General features: G+C 46.1%; 1 protein-coding gene across 1 annotated transcript in view; it reads right to left on the bottom strand.

Annotated features, from left to right (window-relative positions):
• Window positions 1–23,292, bottom strand: part of RBM20 (RNA binding motif protein 20) — a 189,899-nt gene that overhangs the window by 32,003 nt on the left and 134,604 nt on the right. Inside the window, 7 exon segments of the mRNA XM_046654235.1 lie at window positions 4,722–4,853; window positions 7,036–7,179; window positions 18,076–18,173; window positions 18,539–18,630; window positions 20,556–20,617; window positions 22,071–22,916; window positions 22,918–23,161. Coding sequence (XP_046510191.1) covers window positions 4,722–4,853; window positions 7,036–7,179; window positions 18,076–18,173; window positions 18,539–18,630; window positions 20,556–20,617; window positions 22,071–22,916; window positions 22,918–23,161 — 1,618 coding nt within the window.

Here is a 23,292-nt window from a genome sequence, read left to right as displayed (position 1 = left end):
ACCCCCAAACAGGATGTTTCACATATGATTGAAATGTCCCTCCCACAATAGTCACAAGATTGCCCTGTTGGCACAGCGCTTGATGGCCACAGCAGGTAGTGGTCTGCTATTTCAGTGGGCGTAGCAGGAAGCAAGTCTATTGTCTCGAGCTGGGGTGGTCACAGGTGAGCACAGCAATCAGTTCCTAGCCTAAGGAAAGATGCTTAATCCTTAAAGAAATGCCAATGTTGGGAGGGGGAGGGGAGTCAGTTACAGGAGGTTACCAGAGAAGCACAATAAACAAATGCAGATTTAAGTCCTTGCCTTTGGCATTGATTAGGAGTTTCTAGAGAGAAGGTCATATTCTTTCTTCTGATACAGAGAGGGAGATATCTTTACAGATGGAGAGTTCCTTTACAATGTAAATGTCTCTTACAATGGGTAAGCAAGTTCTACTTTTCAGTTGCTTTCCTGTCTGCAAAGTAATGAGCCACAAATAATCATGCCAAAGAGACATATGTTGGGGTGGCCAGTTCCAGACCCCTGCACCCCAAATCACCTGGGAGCCTCAGTCCTGCCCCAAATCTACTGAACGAGAATCCATGGGCAAGAGTACCTGAAACTCCCCTGACAATTCTCTGATGCAGTGACTGGGAGACAGTGGTTTAAATTTTCCAAGTTCCCTTCTGCATATAAGATGCTATGATTCTGGAGAAGTCTCTGTTGAACAACTGAGAAAGTAATTCAATCTTCTCATCCAGGTCTGCAGGAGGAAAACACTCACTTTTTATTGTTCCTTCAGATTTTCTCTTTTCATTCATTCCATGCATTTATTGGACACCTATTATGTGAAAGGTTCTGCCTCAAATGCTCTGAGGAATAGAATGCCTTGCCACAGAAAGTGTATGGGGAGACCAGATTACGGGCATGAGGAAATACTCAAGAGAGGAGATGAGAAATGCCTTAAAATCCCTCCTTTCTCTCCCTCCACTTTGCCTCGTGGGCAAAAGGTAAAGTTAGAGAAAGACCAAACAAAATTCCCCCCACCTCTACAAGCCCTGGTGGGACCCCGAGTGGTGGCCTCGTGGGCCCAGAGACACAAATGGCTACAGTGGTTTGCTGTCTACCTCTCCAGTAGCCATTCCCCCTTCTCCACCCCTGCTCCAAGGATGTGACACAGGCCTGGCCAATCACAGCACGGCCTCCCCCTCGCTGCAGAGACTGGTTCAGGAAAGGGCATGTGTCCTAAGCTAGCCCAATCAGACTAAGTGACTCTCAGGACTTTTGTGGGAGCTACTGGGAGAAATTCTGGCTCTCTCTTGTTGGAGGAAATGGGAGGATGAGAAGCTGGAGCTGCTGAAGCCACTGAAGTCATTGCGCCACCTAGAGGAGAGGGCCTGGGGCTGCCAGGGACCATCCCAGGGAGACCCCTAAAACAAAGCCAACGGGGCAGAGTGGAGAGAAACCATGTTCTAATATATCATCACTTGGGCCCTCAATCCAGCCATGCCTGCAGCCAGAACCATTCCTGTACTTTTCGGTTACATGAGCCAATAAATTCCTTTTTTCACTTTAGCCAATATGCTTAATTGAGACAGATTTCTGTTACTTGCAGAGAAAGTCGTAGCTGATTCATGTCAACACTAGGACCATAATGCATTACTATGTAGTTGAAACACGCTTTGAGAGGCTTTCCCATGTTATCCCATGTGACCCTCACAATGACCCTAAGAGGCAATGCGACAGCATGGGAAGCAGAAAATCCTTACTAAAGGTCAGGAAGCAATATGTTCTAGACTCTTGCTAATCAAAGTATGCTCTGAGGACCAGAAGCATCAGCATCTCCTGGGAGCTTGTTAGAAATGCAGAATCACAGCCCTGCCCCAGGCGTACTGAAGCAGAAAGTTTCACGAGATCCACAGGTGACTTGTATGCATGTTAAAGTCTGAGAAGCTCTGTTAGAATACTATCTCTGCTGCTTACTGATTGGGTGACTATAAGCAAATTACCTGATTTCTCTCTGCTTTTTCATGTGGACAATAGAGATCATAATAAAACAATATACAGATGCAGATATAGTGCAAAACCAAAACAGTCCTAAGTTTTAATCACGGCTCTTCCAGTAACTACGATCTTGGGCAAGTTACTAAACTTCTATTAGCCTCAGTTTCCTCATCTGTAAAACTGAGATAATAGTATCTGTCTGATAGAACTGATCTGAGGATTACCGTAGACAGTGTATGTCAAGTGCTTGGCACATTACTTGACCCAGAGTATCAGGATTCAATTAAAGGTACACATTCCTGTTATTATTGTCATACTGTTATAATTACTGTTACTAACCATGATAAAAAATGCTTAAATTAAAACTAAACATCTTCAGGTATAGTCCTTTACCCATCTGGAAACTGAGGTTCACAGAGATTAAGCAACTTGTACAAGCTCATCAAAGCAGGAAGGAGTAGAGTCTAGCTTGGCACCATCACCTTCCAATCTGGTATAGGTCACATGGTCGTTGATGGTTCTATGTTGACCTGTTCTTCCTCCCACCAGACTGTGGGCTCCTCCACAAGTTTGCTACCTCCATATCCGTGGGGCCTGGCCCAGTTCCTGCCCACAGTGGGCACTCCATGAGCATTTGCTGAATGTAGACCTTGACCACCTGACCTCTTTAACCTGTAGTTTTCGCACCACCCCAGACTATCTCCCTTGGTAAGGTACTACAGCGCCTTGGTACTTTAATTTAAGAAGCTAAGTACTGCTGCTAATCCTAATTAGAAACTTATGACAACATCTCATTTGGAGACCAAAGCTCCACTGGGAATCAAGTGCAGAAATTCGATTCTAGCCCCCAGGGGAGAATCTAAGAGAACAAGAACTTGGGCTGGGTACAGGATGGGGTGGGATCTTTTACTTGTCGGAGAAAAGCAACATGCTGTCATTAGTCAGAAAAAAGTGCCAGGTTCTGCCTGAAGCAGAACTGTTGGCGCAGGAACTTTGGAAGCAACAATGCGAGCAAAGCAGAATCAGGACTTTGGCAACCGGTTGACATGTGCCGATCTACATATGGAGACTTGTCAGAAGGCTAGTCCTAGCTAGAAACAACCTCTGAGCCTTTGTCTTCTGACTTCAACCTTGAAGGCAGATCAAGGGCTGTGGATCTCGAACAAAACGGACCCTAAGTAAATGTGGAATGAGCTGAAGTGAACTGGAATATCTCTATTAAATAGATAGTAGAAAGCATAAAAGAAGCTAGATTTAAACACAAATATAGCATTAATTACAATAAATCCAAATGGACTAAGTGCTCCAGTTAAGAGAACACGTGCAAATCAGTAGGAAGACACAATCCAAAAGAGCAGCATGGGCAAACCGCTTGAAAGGAAATTTCCCGCCAGAGAAGATCTAGACGGAAGAACCAATAAACAATCCAAAAAGTGCTCGACCTCAGTTAGTAATTAGCACAATAAAAAATAAAACCAGGATAAACTATTACACTCTCCCCAGACAGGCAAAAATTAAAAAGTTGGACAAGACAAAGTGTGAGCGAGAAGGTGGACCATTGAAAACTCTCAAACACTACTAGTAGGAGTGTAAACGTGGGACAACTAATTCTGAAAAGAGCTTGCCAGTATGTAATAAAGTTGAGGATAAGCATGCATTCTGGTCCAGCAATTGCCCCCCTAGTTATGTACGTACTCCCACCTATATGCTGATGTACGTGTGTAGCAAGATAACGTTTGAGAATATTCATAGTAGCATTGTCCCTAATACCTTAAAACCGGAAACAACCCCAATGTCCATTAACAGTGGAATGGACAAATAAATTTATAGTCATACAATGGAAATTTATATAACAACTAAAAAAATAGACACACCCAACAACATGGATGGCACAATGTTGCATGAAAGAACACAGACAGTATGATTCCATTCATATGAAGTTCAAAAATAGGCAAAGCTAAAGTGTGACATTAAGGGAGGCATCGAGGGGGGGTAGAACTGTAAGGAAATGACCGTCCTCAAAGTCAAGAGAGTGCAGAGGGAGGGGTTAAGCACGAGGAGGGCCTCTCAGGCGCTGCTGGGTGCTGTCTGTGTCCTATTCCTTGACTTTGGTAGTGGTTTTACGAGATTTATGGGATCTCACCATTATTACTTTTTAAACTGTACAGTACATAACTAGCCACTTTTCTGTCTATATGTTATACTTCACAATAAAACAAAAAAGAGAAAAAGAAAAGAGAAATGTAGAACAAGCTAAAACAAAAAGAAAAGCCCCGTTTGGAATTATCTGAATTCTGCCAGTGGCCAATTCAGTCACGTGCAGCTTAGAAGGACTTCTACGGGGCTGAAGACAGAAATACAGAGGCTGGAGGAGGGCGCGTGACAGACAAAGGAAAGATTACTGAAGACCTGTATGAGTAGAGAAGGAGGTTATATTCAGGGGTTTCTGCCTGGAACTCCCACCTCTGAAATGCAGCCACCTTTTCCTTCTTACTTCATCCTTCAAGACATCCCCTGTATCCAGTCATCCTGTCTCTAGCACCCCTTTGGATTTTGTCCTTACCTCAATGAGCACTTTTCTTCCCATGTGATAATGGTTTGCCTTCCCATGTGATATCCTCAAAGCGAATCAGCAATTTTTTAATCTTTTCCTATCTGCTCCTTCCCACCAGCACTTAGGCCAATGCCTGACAAGCTGGTGCTTGTTGAATGACTGAATGAACAAGAGAATACTTTACCTTCAGCTGCAATTCCTTGTATCTCTTGGACATCCGAATGAGCAACTTCTCACCATTGATCATAGCAGATTTTTCCTGATAATACTGGACCATGGCCTGGGCAGCTTCTGTGTAAGCCATCTCTAAAAAGGCCTAGGAAAGAAAGGAAGGACGTACATTGAGCTTGACTCCATGCGCTTGACTTCAATAGTCTTTAACAAAATTCAGTACAAGGTATGACTCCATGTATATAAAGTTCAAGAAAAGGCAAAAGGAATCAACGGTGATAAAGTTAGAGGTGAACTGCTCCCTGGGGAGGGGGTGGGATACTGACTGACAAGGGCATGAAGAAACCTTCCGAGGTTCTGGAAATGTTTTATATCTTGACCTGCATCGTAATTACATAGGTGTACACATGTAAAAAATTAATGGAGTTGTACATTTAAGACTAGTGCACTTTAGACTGTATTTTATATCTCAATAAAAAGAAAAAATAATCAGTATAAGAAAGAGCTTTCTTTGATCCCATCCGTTCAAAGAGACCTATTTATTAACTTTACCAAAAGACCAAAAGAGCTCGTTATAAGATGGCCCCTCTCCTGATCCCCATGGTTACCAAGCATTCTTCTTAGTTATGTCTGTCCATCCTGGGCTACCTCATGCCATAGGAGTCCCTCTGGGATGGGAGGATCCATTAACCCACAGTTCCCCGAGTGGAAGAGGTTGGTAGCGGGGTGGAGAGTGAGTCTGCTGCATGAGTGAACTTGCTATTTGGTGGTGGCAATGGCAGGAGACAGAGACACAAGCCCTGGATATTTGAGTTCTCACTTTCTTTGCAAAGAAAGAAATACATTAAAAAACTCAGGGCTCCCTAGGCTTGAAGGAAGGCCATGTCTTTGTGAGTTAAAGAGAGAAGAAAACCCTCGGTTACATTTCCACAGCATTTTCCCTCTTTATTTAATACTGTCATAAAACACTTACAAAGGAATCGGCTCTTCCATTCAACCGGTATCTGTAGACAGCTTCTAAATAGACTGTTTTGACTGACCCGTCAGTTTACCCCAGTAGCTGCTGTGGCGGATTTATCGCTGTTGTTATTTCTTAGATTTGTGTGGTTTGTACAATAATGAGGATGTACTCATCTGGTCCGTCGATGTTGAGAAGGAAAAGTGGTCTGAGACAAGTGAGCCCTCCTTGTGAGCCCCTGCTCCCCCATTTCCTTGAACCAAATGGGCTAAACAATCTCCTTCTGCCTCCTTCCCTGACATTTCTTTTTGAATTTCAGCTATGCTTTTCTCCATGCTGTCACATTCTATTGGCAGAAGTGTGGGAGACTAAGAAGTCAAGATTCTTTAGAGTTTCATTTCAAATTCTGCCACTCAGCTATCTAAGTGCCTCTGTCTTGATGCAAACATTTTAGCACCTCTAGCTCTCACCAGTCAAACGGGAATAATATTAGTTCAGTTAATCTCACTGCATTAATGTTGCAAGCTGAATTTTGGACATTTACCCGAAACAGAATTCTGGGAAGTAGGAACAAAGAGCCTAAGTGAGTAGTGCAAGCCCAGGTTGATGGAGGAAGACCACTGAGGATCTGATGTGACTTTGAGTCTCCAAAGTTCATGCCGTAATTAAGAAAAGAAATTTCTCCTATCCCTGTTCCTCTGATTCAGAAAGTAAAAATATTTGTTAAAAATAAAAGATAAAATTTGCTGATTTCTGACCACTCTCTGTATAAACTCCCACTTTGACTTTAGAAATGAAGGCAGACATATTAACCCCCAAGGACTCGGTCAATCCCCACGAGTTGAGGGTCTTAGTTCCTTAGACTAACCAGGCATCCATTCATTCCCACCTACTCTCCAGTTATGAGACCCGAGGGCCTCAGATGCTAACACCAAGGATCAGTGAAAATGGCTGTCTCCAGTCAGTACTTAGCTGGCTCCAAATCCACGCCCTCAGGTAGGAGAAGCTTAGAGGGTGAGACGGTAGCATTAGCTCAAGAGGTTAGCAACACAATGGAAAGACTCAAGTCCATAGATTTCTATTTGGGGGCCAGTTGGCTTTTCTATGTTAATGAGTTCCTTCATTCCATAGCACCTCCTCACCTCTAGGCAACCCGCAAAGACCTGTACCCATCACAAGAAGGGTAAGATGAAACAAGGGGAAACAACACCACCAACAAAAACCTCTGTGCAGTACCAACAAGAGACCAACTCTCTATCACCTCTCTATGTTAAGAATAGCTTCTTTAAAAAAAAAAAATTTATGTAGCTCCCCTCCACCAATGTGTGGTCTATCTGGTACATATGACTGTGAAAGGGCCCAGACCTACCTGATTAGTAGACTTCATGAGGATGTAATTAGTGACCTTTCCAAAGGGCAGCCCCAGGTTAATGACGTCATTCTCAGTGCAGCTTCCTTCAGGGAGATTACAGATGTGTACCACACGGCCAGCACCCATTTTCCGCTGTGCAAACTAATGGGAACAAAGAGCAGTGGCTGGTCTTCAAAAGACATTTCCGTCTTGCCCTCTATTTCAGATGTTCCTAATGGCTATTTTCCCCTAAACAATGGTTGCAAAACTGTAATTTACAAAATTAATGCAGAAAAAGAATCCATTCACAGACACATAAAAAATAGCAATTTTATGCCATTTCTTCACAAAAAAGATTCGCAACACTTTTAATGAGCAATCACATCCCCAGGGTACCAGTTGCTGGTGGGAGGTTGTGTATCTATAATGTTTTTAGAATATTCTTTAGTAATATTTCACAAAACTTAAGATATATATAGCCCATGATCCTGCCATCCTACTTTTGGAAATCTATCCTACAGAAATAAATGCACCAATATGCAAAGACATATGTACAAGGACATTTATTGCAGTAATTTGTGAGGTGGCAAAAAACTTTGGGAACAGCCTGAATGTCCAAGAGTAGGAGAATGTTTGAGTAACTGATGGTTCAAACACACAATGGAAAACTACAAAGCCATTAAAAGGAGGAGGTAAATGAGCTGATAGAGACTAATTTTTATGATAGATTAAGTAAAAAACAGGTTGTCAAGTAGCATGTGTAGTATGACACCATTTTTATAAAACAAAACAAAAACCAAAAATATACGAGCAAGAGGTAGATGAAACAAGTGTTGTAAAATTTTGATAATTTTTGGAAATGGGGGATGGGTATACAGGGATTAATTACACTGGTCTCTACTGTTCTGTATGTTCAAAATGTTCACAATGAAAACATTTTAAAGGATGTTAGCATAGAGAAAGGTGTGGGAGGATATATATGACCCCGTCAACACTGGTAATCTTCAAAGAGCAGAACTAGAAGGGAGCAAGGGGAGAGATGTTTAGCCTTTTCCTTATATATCATATTGTTTGACTTACAATGTTTAAAATCCCAATAAAGCAAAAAGAGCATGGAAAGAATCTGTGGGAACCTAATATATACTATACATAGATATTCAAGCAACAGTGTGTGGTTTAGCGCAGTGGCCTTCAGCACTTTGTTCGCCTTGGAATCCTTTCTTTCAAGCAAAACCTTCCTCACCAGCCCAAATAGGCGACAGATAAGAGGAGCTGCTCTAGACAAACCTCGGGTCCAGCACCCAGCCGCCACACGCCGCCCTGCCGTCCCAAAGGCACCTCTAAGGATCACAGTTTGGAAGGCAAGACCCAGGCCTAATCAAAGCTCCTGGAGGGAGGAAGTGTGTCTGTTTGGTCTGTGCAAACCTTAATTAGCCTGGAGTCTCTGGGAGGCTCAAGAATTAGTAACCATAAGCGAACCCCATGTGGAAAAGAAGGATGCAATTTTCCAAACCCAAAACACGTTCTAATAGCATAGTCTACATTTGCATAATCATCATTTTCTAGGATAATATGAATGTCAACATCTAATTACATTTGATGCGGGTCCGACTCTGCTAAGGTAATACAGTGCAAAAGTCTGAGGTCTCATCCCTAACAAGGGCTAATACTTGGGTAATTTTACCATGAAAAGCCCTCATTTGTTGCATCTGGGCTGAGGACAATTAGAGTCTATTGGAATTTCTTTTTATGGTTCAGCTCTGAACTGGAGAAAGCCAGGCGCCCCTTTTAGACCTCCCTGTCTGCAATGTCCAGAGGTCGAGCACGATCCTAAAGGGGAACAGGATTCCGTGTGTGGCCCAGCAGCTCCCAGAGCATCCCCATGCCTCCCTGGACTGCAAATGGATATCCCTGTAAGCTGGGAGACTTTGAGTCCAAGCCTGGCTAAAAAGGACTGAGCCCTTCCCCAGGACGGCAGAAGGAGGGCTGTTAGGACGCAGGATCTTTGCCTCTCACTGGGGTGAGCGGTCCATATAAAGATGCAGACCTGGCTGAGTTCTCAAGCAGGGTTAAGTGGCTGGTCCTCTGAGTTTATCGACAGGAGTCCTGAGGCTGGGCCTCCTCTAAGTGGGGCATGTTTCTGCCCCATGTGACTTTGCTGGGGTCGGCCTGGGCTGATGTGAGCTTGGACCACACAGCACATGCGCAAGGCAGTTCTGGGCCGCTCCTGCTCCTTGACTGTCCAGTTGCCTAGTGACGAGGCATGAGGGCCAGCGCCTCTCTCCTTGTCTCCTCCAGCCTGAAAGAACAACTCAAGGGGCTTTTATCTGAGTATGAGCACACCAGCTGCTGCTGGGCAGTGGAACAAGCCTGCCGAAGAATGAACACCCACCCTCATGGCGGCCCATCACCGAGGAACAGGACGAACTCATACTTCAGACGTCGTCAGCAAGGCACCAAAATGAACTGGTCTCAACTAAGGTTTTCACTCAAATTTAAAAAATACATCCCATGAGGGCTTTTTTCTCCCAAGATTTTAAATCAGAAATAGAAGTTGAATTTTACTGATTGAGTCCCTTGTTGTCACTTAATATCATATAATCACATAATCATGAGATTTTTAGTATTCTTCCAGTTAATTACGCTAACTGGGAGCTTCTCAACTGGTGAACTGCAAATAGGTTAGAGGTATGCCAAGAAGGTGACCCTTCAGGGTGGAGGCCGAGTACATCCAGGGACCACGAGCAGCTTCTTCAGTTTAACCAGTTTACTTTAGTGTATCCTTTTTTTTTTTTTTTAAGATTGGCACCTGAGCTAACATCTGTTGCCAAGATTTTCTTCTTCTTCTTCTTCTCCTCCTCCTCCTCCCCGTCCCCTCTCCCTTCCTCTCCCCCTCCCCCTCCTTCCTCTTCTTCCTCTTCTTCTTCTTCTTCTCCCCAAAGCTCCCCAGTACATAGTTGCATACTCTAGTTGCAGGTCCTTCTAGTTGTGCTATATGGGATGCCGCCTCAGCGTGGCTTGATGAGCAATGTTAGGTCTGCACCCAGGATCCAAACCAGTCAAACCCTGGGCCACGGAAGTGGAGCATGCAAACTTAACCACTCAGCCTCAGGGCCGGCCCCCAGCGTGTCATTTTCTAAGTGAGCTATGAAATGAAAATCTTGCAAATCTAAAATCTTGAGAATCGCCGTGTTAATGCTTTGCTCTGAGTTATGTCTGGCTTCAAACATTTTTATGTGTTATATTCTCTTGCAGATATTTGATTTAGGATGGTTCCATCTATGTTCTTTTCGGTCATTGATCTAAAATCTCTTTTTGTTAAACTCAGGTTCAAAATCATATTTGAGTCATAGAAGGTGTAGAGTTATATGTATGATCACTCTATTCTATCTATTCTTGAAACAGTTATACAAACATGGCTATTATTTGCCTTATGCTCTATGGGAGATCTGAATGACGGGGGAGAAAGGGAAGTAGGGAGGAAAGTGGGAACGTGAGAGGAAGGGAGGATGCGGTCTTTTGATGGCACCTCTAGAGTAATGTTTGTTTGCTGGGGCAGGGACAACCCTGCGTGCCTTTGAGCAGGCAGCATGATACTCTATGCTAATTCCCAACGGGGCTCTCTAAGTCCTTAATAGTCTTTGAAAGTGATAATATCTCAAGAGACACTATTATTATTATTATCATTATTATTATTATTATCGACACGTAAAATACCTGAGTTGAGATCATACTTTGAGTTTCTTTACTCTATCAATATAGTAACCCTGGTTGGATCTTAGGCTGATGAGAAAGTCTGATTGGTGTGTGTCTGTGTTCTTGATTAATAACAATGGGTAACCAGTTAATTACTCACTAATGTAAGTACTTTGGCAGATACAGTACTTTTTCAAACATGGAATGCAGGACAGTGGCTGGTAGGAGTAAATAATTAAAAAGAGTTTTGGCTGTAAAAAGCTTGGGACTTCCTGATGTAATGGGAAGAAGGTAAGCCTGGAAGACAGAGGACCTGGATTCAGGTCCCAGCTCAGACACTGATTAGGTGCATGACAGGGACAGACTAGTTTTCCTTTCTGGCCCTTAGTTTCCCCGTGTCTGGAATGAGGAGGGTAGACTATGCATCTACAGTCCTTTCTGGATGTGAAATATCCATGCATATGTGGCTCTAAGCTCTAAAATTCCACTCCTCACTCCCCCAGAAACCTTGCCAAGCTAAACCCTAAGTTCCAGGATAATGATAACTTTGCCCAACTGCGTTTGGCATAAACAGGAAACCCGTCTTTCCCACTCCCCGTCCCAGTGACTGTATTTGTCTCCCTCTCTCTGTGATCAGCTACCTCAGCGTGCACACGGTCACAGGCGTGTTCATCTTTCAGACATGCCTGTCTGTGTTGGTGGTGGTCTCATCTTTACAGGGCTGAAGATAAGCTCTAAGCAGTGAGCACGTTGTGACGAGCTCTGCAGCTCCCTGAAGGGACTCTGCGTCCACAGTGCCTGGAAGAGCTGAGATGATGTAGTGAGATGAACTAAAGACATGGGGGCCTACTGCCTCTCTGAGGACAGACCCACATCAAGTGTGTGCCTTATAATCTCCAGGCGCCAGGGCCCCGGCAGTGTCAGCGTCAGACGCACCTGGATTTGTCTCTGCTCCCCAGAGACTAACAGTGGGCAAGTTAGTGAATTTCTCCTAGCCTGAGTTTGCTTGTCTATAAAACGGGGAAAATAAAAATTGATTCCACAGGACGGTTTAGGAGACAAAAATGCCACAAGGTATGTAAAGTGCCTTGGCACCACATGTGGCATCCAGCAGCCTCCTATAAATAAATATTTGTTCCTTCTTTCCTCCAACAGTTAAAGGATGTGCTATGATAATCCTAGACTGGTAAAAATAGGACTGTACTGCGAATATGTAAGAGAAAGTCTGCATTCTTAGGAAATTCATACTGATGTAGTTAGGGGTGAAGAGGTACGATGTCTCCAACAGTGTGGGAAAAAACATACATAGATGATTAGAAGACGGATGATATGATAGACGGAGATGGGTGGATAGAAGAGCAAAAAAGAGAGAGACAGAAACAGAGAGACATAGAGAGAGAATGATAAAGTAAATGGGCCCAAATATAAAAAAGTAGTGAATCTGAACAAAAGGTCTACAGGAGTTCCTTATACCTTTTTTGCAACTTTTCCATAAGTCTGAATTACATTAAAACTAAAAATTACCAAAACTAAATTTTTCTGATGTGCTCTGGGACAGAAGAGCAGATGGGTTTAGAGAGAACCGTAAGACCTTGGCAGCTCAGACTTTTGGTGTGAGGCGTTGATGGGCTTGGTTAACACCCCACCCTGCTCTGCCTGCTGAGCCCCTGGGAGGCCCACATGTGACAGGTACTTTTGAGACTTTCCAGCCCAGGGTTAAACCCCTAAGAGAGCTAAGGTGTCGGGGGTGTAACTGAAGTCCTAATTGCAGTCATGTGTCACTTACAAGGGGGACACGCTCTGAGAAACGCGTCATTAGGCAATTTTGTTGTTGTGTGAACATCACAGAGTGTACTTACACAAACCCAGATGGTGCAGCCTACTACACACCTGGGCCATGTGGTACTAATCTTAAGGGACCACCATCATATATTCAGTCCATCTTTGACTGAAACATTGCTATGCAGTGCACGACTGTACTAACCTAAAGGGACAGTCATCCTTTCCCAGCCTGGGGGACGCTTCAGTCCATCTGCAGGCCAGCACTGACCTAGAATGCCCCCACATGCCATCAGGGGCTTGGGCTGTACGTTTTCACACGCTGGCGTCACTCATTTACAACCAGAGGCTGCTTCTAATGGTTCATGTGGCTGGGTCCCAGACCTCTCAGCTCACCCACAAATCTTTTATAGATGGGTAGAAATGTGAAAGGAGCAAATAGACTCGTGTAGGAAGAGTCTGAGACCTTTTAATGCCCTCTGATGCAGGTGGGAACAGTGTTCACAGGTGAGTTCAAAGAACAAGCCCGTTTCAAATAACTCACAAGGTTGCAATAAAAATGTGGTTTAGGGCAACAGGCCTATGAGGTGAGAGTAGTCTCTCAAAGTGCTTTCTACAGCTACAAGATAGAGACTCCATCTTCAATAAGACATTTCCGTGCTCCAGCCTGACCTCCTTTAGGTGTGACCCAATTTCATCTAGCACACAGTCTGCGGGCCTCTGCTGGGTTTGCACAGGGCAAATATTTATTCCTCACAGTGTTGATTTTGAACATATTAAGCAGATCGCAAATGGGTGTGGGTTCCATAGCTATGGATCTTGGCTTAACTTGGAGGATAGACACAGATGTCTTTATTGACACTTTCAAACATTTTATAAAGCATATTAGCTTTGACTTAGAGTAAATCTACTTTTATTCGTGCCAGACTTGCCTACGGGTCTTGGGTGGTTCACTTGCCAAGTAACTTCACTATCCCTGTAGACTTTAGAGTCAGGGAATCTTAAAACAGGGGGGTCATCTGGTTCATACCCATCACTGTGCATGCGGACGCTGACGCATGGGAGAAGGTAAGGAACTTAGTCTGTGGGCAATGAAGTAGTGGTAGATTTGTGATGACAACTCAGGCCTCACTGAAAAGTCCATCAATCACAGACTTGATAAACTATGGTGGATGCAAACAATAGAGGGTGTTACAACATAAGACAGGGTTTTATGCCTGGATGGGGAAGATATCTAGAAACCAATTTTATCTTAAGTGAAAAGAACCAAGCTGCATAACAGATTATATGGCATTATCTCATTTTTGCAAAAAAACCCATAGTTTTTCTAATTAAATGTGCACACGTGCACTAGCTAGAGACAAATAGTTACAGCAAAAGACATTTACCTTCGGTTTCCTCTGCAGCGTTGGATTTTCTATTTTTTGTATTTCTGTTACTGTTTGAATTTTTTACACCATGCTTGTACTACTTTTGCATGGAGAAAAAATACTTCAGATTCATAAAAAGAAAAGAAAAAAACAGAAAACAAAACCCACCTAGATCTCCGGCTGCCCTGCTCTTTGCTCTTTGAAAATGCACAAGGTGGGCCCTGCAGTGGGGACAAGAGCAGGGCCAGAGCTGGAATGGTGGGGGAGGGGGTTTGCCACATCAGTTGCTACTCTTCAAGCTCTCTGGAAATCAGGAGACCAGAGTGCTCTGAGCAGGACTGAGGCCAGGGAGGACAGTTGCTCTAGAAACAGCCCACAATCTGAGGGGTGACGTATGACTTGACTTTAGGGACAACCTAAACCTCTGGCCTTCCACAACCATATACGTTTCCCTGTGCCTCCGTTTTCTTATTTATGCAAGTTTTCTGGTGTGCAGGGTCCTGGTGAAACAGAAACCATAGAAATGACATGCATCACCCCAGGCCAGGGAGGGCGGCACCAGCACTAAACAAACTCCAAGGTGGCTGTGAAAACTGCAAGGCTGTTTTACGGGGCCAGTCAGCAGGCAGGGTGCATCCTGGGCAGGCACAAGAAAACTATTTACAGCCTGAGAAGCCCCGATGGCCCCTTCCAGAAACTTGATTACTCTGTTTATGACGACTCAGGCAGCCAAGGACCAAGTGCCTCTGCTCTGTCAGATGGCAGAAGCTTCAATGAAAGTGAACACCTCTCTCCTGGGACCCTGTGGTGGGAGGAGAGGGGCTGGGGACAGACACAAATTACTCACCCACCAGCAAACACAGCATGCAACTGTCAGTTCAGTGTCCCATATCTGTCAACAATAACCATGGAAACGAAAGTCTCGCACTCCCACGGAATTGAGACAAGTGTAAGTTCAGCTAAGCCTGGGGCTGGTGGAGGTGGTAGATGGTTTCGCGGTGGTTTTAGGTTTTGTAGCAGTTCAGAGACCTTCTGAAGGCTCATTCCTGGAGCCAAGTGTCACTTTGTTCTCCGGCTTAAAAACAGAGCTTTAGAAGCAGCAAGTGCTCTCTGCTCCACAAACAATGGTGTTATTATAATGGTGGAGTTCTGGCTGGTTCTGGCTTTACTCAACAAGATGTGTTTCTGAAAAGATGGATGTAAGTGGAATCAGACAGAAAAAGCCCTGGCACAGGACCAGAAAACACTTCTGGAGGATGCATCAAAGCCTTCATGGGTTCTCTGGGGAGACTGGGAGGGGGTTAACGGAGAATTTTACCATCCTTATTAAAGATTTCTTTTCCATTTGAATTTTTGCAAAAAGCATAAATTATGTATGAAAAAACAATAAAAATGTGTATGTGAAAGTTGCTCACTTGGCCCTCATCTGAGCCTCGCAAAGTATCTTTTGATAACAGAGTAATCACTCCTTGATTTATTGGTTTATTTTTGAAGGTCATTATTTGTAGGCAGAAAAAAAATCAATAATTTCTCTGAGGGACTCCCCTGCTACTTAAAGGAGACTTGCAAAGTATCTTTCAGTCGCAGATTAATCAGCTCTTCAATTCTCAGCTTGTCTTCAAATGTCAATATTTTTGTATTTCAGGTTTTCCTAAAGAGAGACACACCTGCATTCAGGCAGCTGTGACTACAGGGTTTACTAGACAGATTCGTGGGTGAGGAACACTGATACTGAGACTTGCCCACAGTCACATGGCCAGCAGACAGAGCCGGCCTTGACAGGATAGGTTACCCCAAAACAGGCCTTAAAAGGTCTTCTTACACAGGGCTGGCCCTGTGGCATAGTGGTTGAGTCCTGCGCACTCCTCTTCGGCAGGGCGGGTTCACAGGTTCGGATCTTGGGCAGAGACCTACACCACTCATCAGCAGCCATGCTGTGGCAGTGACCCACATACAAAAAATAGAGGAAGGAGACCAGCCCCATGGCTGAGTGGTTAAGTTTGCGTGCTCCACTGCAGGCGGCCCAGTGTTTCATCAGGTCGAATCCTGGGCGTGGACATGGCATTGCTCATCGAACCACGCTGAGGTGGCATCCCACATGCCACAACTAGAAGGACCCACAACTAAGAATATATAACTATGTACCGGGGGACTTTGGGGAGAAAAAAGGAAAAAAATAAAATCTTTAAAAAAAAAAATAGAGGAAGACTGGCACAGATGTTAGCTCAGGGCTAATCTTCCTCACGAAAAAAAAGAAAAAAGGGGGGGGTCTCGTTACTCAATAATAGCCCTTGTTACTTCCTATGCACTGCACAGTTCACAAATCATGGTCACATATGTAGTCTTATTTGATCCTCGCAAGTACAGGACAACTCTGGTCCACACTGAGCCTTGCTCCCACCTTCTGGCTTTGACCATACATGGTCAACATATGATGTTCCAAGATCTGAGGCATAATCAAAACTATCAATTACACAAGCCAGGTGAAAACCTATCGTTTATTTTACCCTCAAAAGTCATTACTAGGGGTGTTATGGACCCCATTTAAGAAAACAGAGCCTCAGAGAGGTATGGTGACTTGCCTGAGACCACACAGCTGGTGGGTTCCAGAACTAAGACCTGAAATTAGGTCTCTTGACTCCGCATGCACAGGAAAGGGCCTCTGGTTCACTGGTCATTGGCCAAGGGTGGGGTTGAGCATGAGAGCTGTCTTGGCCTGGCCTCTCCTCACCCCACTCAGCGCCCTCCCCTTTATATAGGGGCTCAGTTGACATCAGCTCTCTTTACTATGCCCAGACCCCTGGCCCACCTGCCACCCAATCCAGCCTCCTGCATCTCAGTCACAGTCTGCTTCCCCTCAGTGCTGGGGTCTCAGAGCAGGGTTGTGGGCACAGAGATGCCTCCATGGTCCACAGTGGGGGCAAACAGGCCCCAGAGCTGCCAGCACCCACATTGAGACACAAGGCCATGTAATTAGGAGTCTGACCTCAAAGACAAACAACAGGCTTCACTGAACCCAGCCATTCTGCTCTCCTGGGACTGACCCCAAGTGGCCACTGAGCAGACGTGGTCCTGAACATGGAGAGTACAAAGTGGGAAATGACAAAATTCTCTTTCACCAAAACATGGGTTTGCAGACGGGGGCTCTCTCTGGAAGCATTTCTCCCATTAAACATCACAAACAAACAGACACAAACGAGTAGAGATCTTGGCCCAGGCAGGCCTCAACTTCTGTCATGAACCTCCTCACCTCTCCACTCACTCACCCCCAGGGCCTGACACCTACTCTTCTCGGCTTACCCTTTCCGAGTTTTGCGCAAATGCCCAGACACATGGAGGGCATGGCATGGGGACATGTGGAGGGGACAGCACATGGCGGCCTGCTCTCGTGAGCGTGTGCTCTCTCATTGCATCAGGAGAGAGAAAGAGGCTGCAGCTGCTCACATCAGGAACGGAAAAAAACACAGGCACAGGCAAAAAAACGCAGATGCGCCCTTTAGCAGGGTTCAGCCACATGCATTTTGTTTTACAGTTGGTTCCACATCTCCCATCTCCTTCCTTGTGTTCCCAGGGGAGGAGCAGAGAAGCCAACAGCTCCTGGGGGAAGGGGCTACACGCAGTAGGAAAACAGGAAACCGAAGAGAGAAAGGGAGTTGTCATAATCGGTGGAAAAAGGAGGGATGGAAGCCTTAGAGCTTTGGGGGCCTAAAGTGCATGTTGTAGAGAGAGAGGAGCGCGAACACAACTGAAAGCGAAGTGTTACACAGGTGCAGCCATTTCCCCAAGGGGCCAGATAGACCATTAGGGCCTGGTCCCTACTTTCAAAAACATTTTCTCTTTCAGGTTCAAGTTTCAGAACTACCTTCTCATAGGAAACAGTCCACTTCAATAAAACATCAAGAAGTCTTTAAAAACACACACACAGAAAAGCTCAAACTTCTTTTTCTAAACCAGTGCCCAATGCCAGAGAGCCTCTGAGTGCTTTTGACTTTAAGAATTTATGTCAGCTTTTTTATCTGCGTGTTTCAGCACTGGCTGGACTGAATGGAACAGCTCTCGACCTCTGTCTGGGGACATGTTCTCCTGAACAGCACAAAGCCACGTCTGTACCTGCTTCATCCCGGCCTCCTCTGTACCACTACACCAGGCATAGCAGGCAATGCAAATGCTCTGATGGTGACAAGGACAATAGAGAAAATGCTTCTGTACTCACATTTGTCCCCGGGGAAGCCGAAGGAAATGCAGGATTTGACTGAGCAAATGGCCTTGCCGGAACGGCCGCATAGGATGTTGCAAGATTTGAGGCATAATCTAAATGATAAATTACACAAAGCCAGGTGAAAACCTAGGCATTTTCTGTACCTTCAAAAGTCATTATTAGGACATAAGTGGGAAGAGAACAATGAAAGTGTCCTTTAACATATTAATTAGTGATCAATGTGAATATATCTCTGGGCATGTTGATAACCAGCCAAGCTTTACAACTAAAGCGTTTCAGAAAATGTTGAAGAGCCCAGCCAGCAGGCCCGTGCATTTTAGTGTCTTGGGATCTGTTTGCTGTGTAGATATATATCAGGCGGGAACATCAGGGCAGTTTGGTTATTCAAGACACGACATAATGAGCCTTCGGGAGCTGGTTCCTGCTTCAAGTGGCTGACCTGGAGCGTCTTACTCACCTTCATTCCCAACAGGGTTATAAACGGCTGTGCTGTTGGGAGAAGGACACAGGGTTCCCTCTGCTGAACCGAGTACACAACGGACACCGGCGCTGGAGAAGGGGGAAAAGGGGCAACCAGGGCCTCAATAAGTTAAAGAACAACACGTGAGCCAGACAGCCCGCTCCCCTAGGCGAGGACTCGAAATAGTTGAAAATAGACGTTCAAACAAAACCTCATACATGAATGTTCATAGCAGCATTATTCACCATAGCCAAAAGGTAGAAACAATCCAGACATACATCCAAAGATGAGTGGATAAACAAAATGTGGTACATACATACAACAGAATATTATTCAGCCATAAAAAGGTTGTACCTGCTACAACATGGATGAACCCTGAAAATATTTTGCTAAGTGAAAAAATCCAGTCACAAAAGGCCAAGTATTAAATGATTCCATTTATGTGAAATGTCCAGAAGGGGCAAATCCATGGAGATAGAAAGCAGATGAGGGAGGGGAGGGAGGAATGGGGAGTGACTACTTAATGGGGATGGGGTTTCCCCTGCTGGTGATGAAAATGTGCAGGAACTAGATTGTGGTAACATTTGCACAACCCTGTGAATGTGCAAAATACCACTGAATCGTTCACTTTAAAATGGTCAAAATGGTGAGTCTTATGTGAATTTTACCACAATATAAAACAAGGGAGCCATAAATAGGAGACCTTTTTCAAATTATTTTTTAAATCACGGCAAAATACACATAACATAAAATTCACCATCTTAGCTATTTTTAAGTGTCCAGTTCAGTGGCATTAAGCATATTCACATTGTTTTGCAACCATCACCACCACCCATTTCCAGAACTCTTTTCGTCTTGCTGAAACTCTGTACCTATTAAACACTAGCTCCCCATTCCCCCCCCCCCCCCCACAGCCCCTAGCAACCACCATCCTACTTTCTTTCTATGAACCTGACTACTCTTGGTACCTCCTATAAGTGGAATCGTACGATATTTGTCTTTTTGTGACTGGCTTATTTCACTTAGCATAATGTCCTCAAGGTTCATCCATGTTGTTGCGTGTGTCAGGATTCCTTTCCTTTTTAAATCCATTCCCCTGTATGGATATACCACATTTTGTTTACTTATTCATCTGTCGGTGGACATTGGGCTTGCTTCCACCACTTGGCTATTGTGAATGCTAAGAAAGAGAGGCCTTTTGAACGCGCTCATCTTGAAACACTTAACCCCAGTCCTGTTTTCTCCATCCTGGGCCATGTGCCCTCTTTCTCGCCTGGATTACCGCAGCCCCCTCCTTTCTGGTTTCTGGGGGTCTGCCCTTGACCCGCCGCTTTTGTTCTCGGCACAGCAGCCAGGGTCCCGTTGAGTGGAGCCAGAGAACATCACTCCTTTGCTCGGCCCTCCAATGCTCCAGTCACACTCACAGCAAAACGAAAGTCCTCACAACCAGCCCCAACACTCAGGATCTGTGCCCTTGCACCTCCCCGGCTCCTCACCCTGGAACCCTGCTCTGGTCACACTGATGTTGCCTGAGCATCCCAGGGCCTTCAAACTTGCTATTCCCTCTGCCAGGAGTGCACGTCCCCAAGACAGCCACAGGTGCATTCCATCCCCTCCTGAGTGTCCTCAGTGAGGTCCTTCCCTGACCACCCTATTTAAAGTGCACACACACACACACGCGTGCACACACACACATGCATGCACGCATGCACGCACATGCACACACACGCACATGCATGCATGCACACACACACTTCCTGCCCTGCCCTGCTGTTGTCTGCTTAGCATTTACCACCAGGGATGCTATATAATGCACTTGTTTATTTTCTTTATCACCTGTTCCCCCCACCCCCCGCCCACCCCCACTAAGTGTAAGCTCCTTGAGGACAGGGATTTGGCCTGTTTTGTCCTCTACTGTTTCCCCAGCACCTAGAACAGAACATGACACACAGTAGATGCGCAGTGAACACTTGCTGAGTGCATGCATGGACCTGTTCTCACGGACAGCACTCACTTTTCAGAGAAGACCAGGCATTTCTGAGTGTGCAGTTTCCCTTTCACGTGCAGCTCCCAGTCCTAGGCCAGAAGGAAAGAAAAATGACCCAAGGAGAACTGAGTCCATGAGAAGGCAGGGGATAAGAGCCGGCTTCCGCGGCCAGGCAGGAGCTCAGAGGGCCGAGAGGCTGGACCAACCTTGCAAATACATCTCCCTGTCCTCCTCCTCTCCCTCCCAGGTTCCTCCCGGACTCCTGCTTCCCCATTCAGCCCTGACTCCATAGGCCAGACCTGCACATCCACTGCCATCTTGGACAGGGGCTCAGATGCACAAATCCCATCCTCTTCTTCTCTCAGTGCACCCTTGGTTCCACCACACGTCCCACTTTCCTCCCCGAGAGAGACCCCACTCATTTCTATAACCAGTTGGGATAATCTGGCAGATGGATTCATAGTGAGTTGAAACCTTAGAAAAGGCTTATGATAGACAAAATCCCGCATTACCTCCCAATGTTGGTCAGGCCCCTCCCGAGACTGGAGGTGAGAGGGTGTGTCCCACCTGAGTGACAGGGATGCACTTGCACCACATGACCCAAGAAGAGGTGAATGACACCCTGTGGTGTGACTCCCACTAAGCAGAGATTCTTATGCTCTGCGGATGGGGTGAGAGAAGGGAGGCAGTGCAGCCCCGTGCTTGACAGGCACAGGCTCTGGGAGGGTCAGACCACACTGGGATCTCCACTCTGCCACTTTCTAGCTAAAGGGCCCTGGGTAAGTCATTTCATGTCTCTGGTCCTCAGTTTTCTCATCTGCAAAATGAGAATAATAATAGTATCCGCCTCTTAGAGTTAGTGACGACACACAGAAAGGTGTAATATATGTGAACTATTAGAATTATTATTGCTTTGGAATATTTCACTGCATCATCAATACATTTGAGGGGGCAATTTATACTATAATGGACCTTTGTTTGCAGGGACCCAAAGCATTTTACAACCACTGGGAAGGTGTCATGAGGCTCTATCTCCATTTTGCAGATGGGGAGGCTGAGGCCCTCTATTGTAATGTGTCTAGGTCTCACCTAGAATTACTCTCTTGCCCCTGATCAAAATTCTGCTAACTTTTTTCTCCCCTTTCATACTCAGAACAATGTATGTACTCCAGGAACAGTAGCTTCTAGGCATAGCACAGAGGGAAAGTCCTCTTCAAGGAGGCAGGAGACCCCAGTTCCTGAGTCCCTTCTCTGTACCCAGGTGGGATCACTTGATCCCCAACTCAGCTCTAGCCTTCTCACCTATAAACACGGCTAAGAATCTATTACTGGCTTTAAAGCAAGGGACTGGCCCTGAAACATTTCTGAAATGAATTTTGGTTCTAATACCTGTGATTTTAATCAAGGGTACTGATGGCAAAATTCTGTTATCCAACCCCCAGATGTAACAGTGCCTTGCTCATGAGTAGTGAGAAGTGGGCTATGGTGGAAAGCCCACCCAGGCTTCAGCTGTGGCTCCCAGACTGCCTTAGGATGACTCACCTTCAAATCAAACACCTTCTTGTCGCAGATGCTACAGATGTGTGGCAGGTGGAGGGGGGCCACACCGTGAAAGTCATTCAGCTCCTGAGCCTGCAGGGGCCGCACGGACAGCATCGCCTGCTCCTCCTTGGCCCGCCGCCGCCGGGCACCGCTGAAACCCTGTTTGCTGTTGTTTAGCCGACCCCCGAAGGAAGGAGGGGTCCTGTCTGGGGTGGGCTCCTCGGGGTCATACAGCTCATAGGGCTGGCTGGGGGGTGGAGGCCACAGGGTGGGGCCTGCCGTAAGATCAGGCTTGCTTTGGCCAGAGAAGCCGTGGGGGCTCTCCCACTGGCTGTTTGGACCCTGCAGCAGAGGACCTACCTCGCCTTTCACGCCCCCGGCCTGCTCAGCTGTAAATCCGCCTGCCACATGCGACCCTTGGGAGTTGGGTCCGTAGAAGTCCTTGGGAAAGGCAGCTTGGCCATCTTGCCCTGAGTGGCTGTAGTGCCCTTCATAGGTCACGCTGCCCGAGGTGGAGGCCGAGGCTGGCAGGAAGCTGGGCTGACCGTCCGTTTCAGAGCCATAGGCCTGGCCGGAGCTGGCTTTGCCATACTCGTAGAATCCCGCTGCAGCAGGAGCGGGCCCAGGCTTGCCAAGGCCCAAGAGGACCGCTGGCTGGGTGGGGGTCTGAGGCATGACCCCGCTGAAAGGATGCATCACCATGGCATTAGGGGGCTGGCTGGGAAGGCTCACAGAGGGTCCTGGGCCTCGTGTCTGGCCGGGGGGAGAGAAGGCAAGTGCATTCGAGGGGAACCGGGCACTGGGCATGGCTGCAGCGTGTTGGGGCACCCCGGCGTGGCTGGGGGGGGGCACTGATCACAGACGGATGCCTCAGCTGATTGAAGAGAGGCTGAGACATGGCCACTTTGGAGAGGACCTGGTTCAGGACCGTGGCGGCCGCAGTGTTGTTGGTGACGGCTGTCTGTGCCAGCTTCAGCCGGTGGAGGGTGAGCTGGGCTTGTAGTTGAGCCAGTTGGAGACTGGCGGGTGAAGGCAGCAGAGGATTCGCGTTACTGACCGAGAAGGGGTTCTTGTCCAGGAGCTTGGCGGCACTGCAGGAAGACAAAGGGTTAGATGCACACTTGGTTTTCACCAAGGGGGTTAAGGGGCCCTTTCTTCGCTTATCTGTGGTCCCCCTAGATAAACAACAGCCTCCCACACCGGCCCTACGTGTGAGTCTGCA

The sequence above is a fragment of the Equus quagga genome, chromosome 2 (assembly GCF_021613505.1).
Source record: "Equus quagga isolate Etosha38 chromosome 2, UCLA_HA_Equagga_1.0, whole genome shotgun sequence".
Classification (NCBI taxonomy): Eukaryota; Metazoa; Chordata; class Mammalia; order Perissodactyla; family Equidae; genus Equus; species Equus quagga.
Note: the sequence above shows the minus strand (reverse complement) of the source record. Positions and strands in the feature narration are given on the sequence as shown.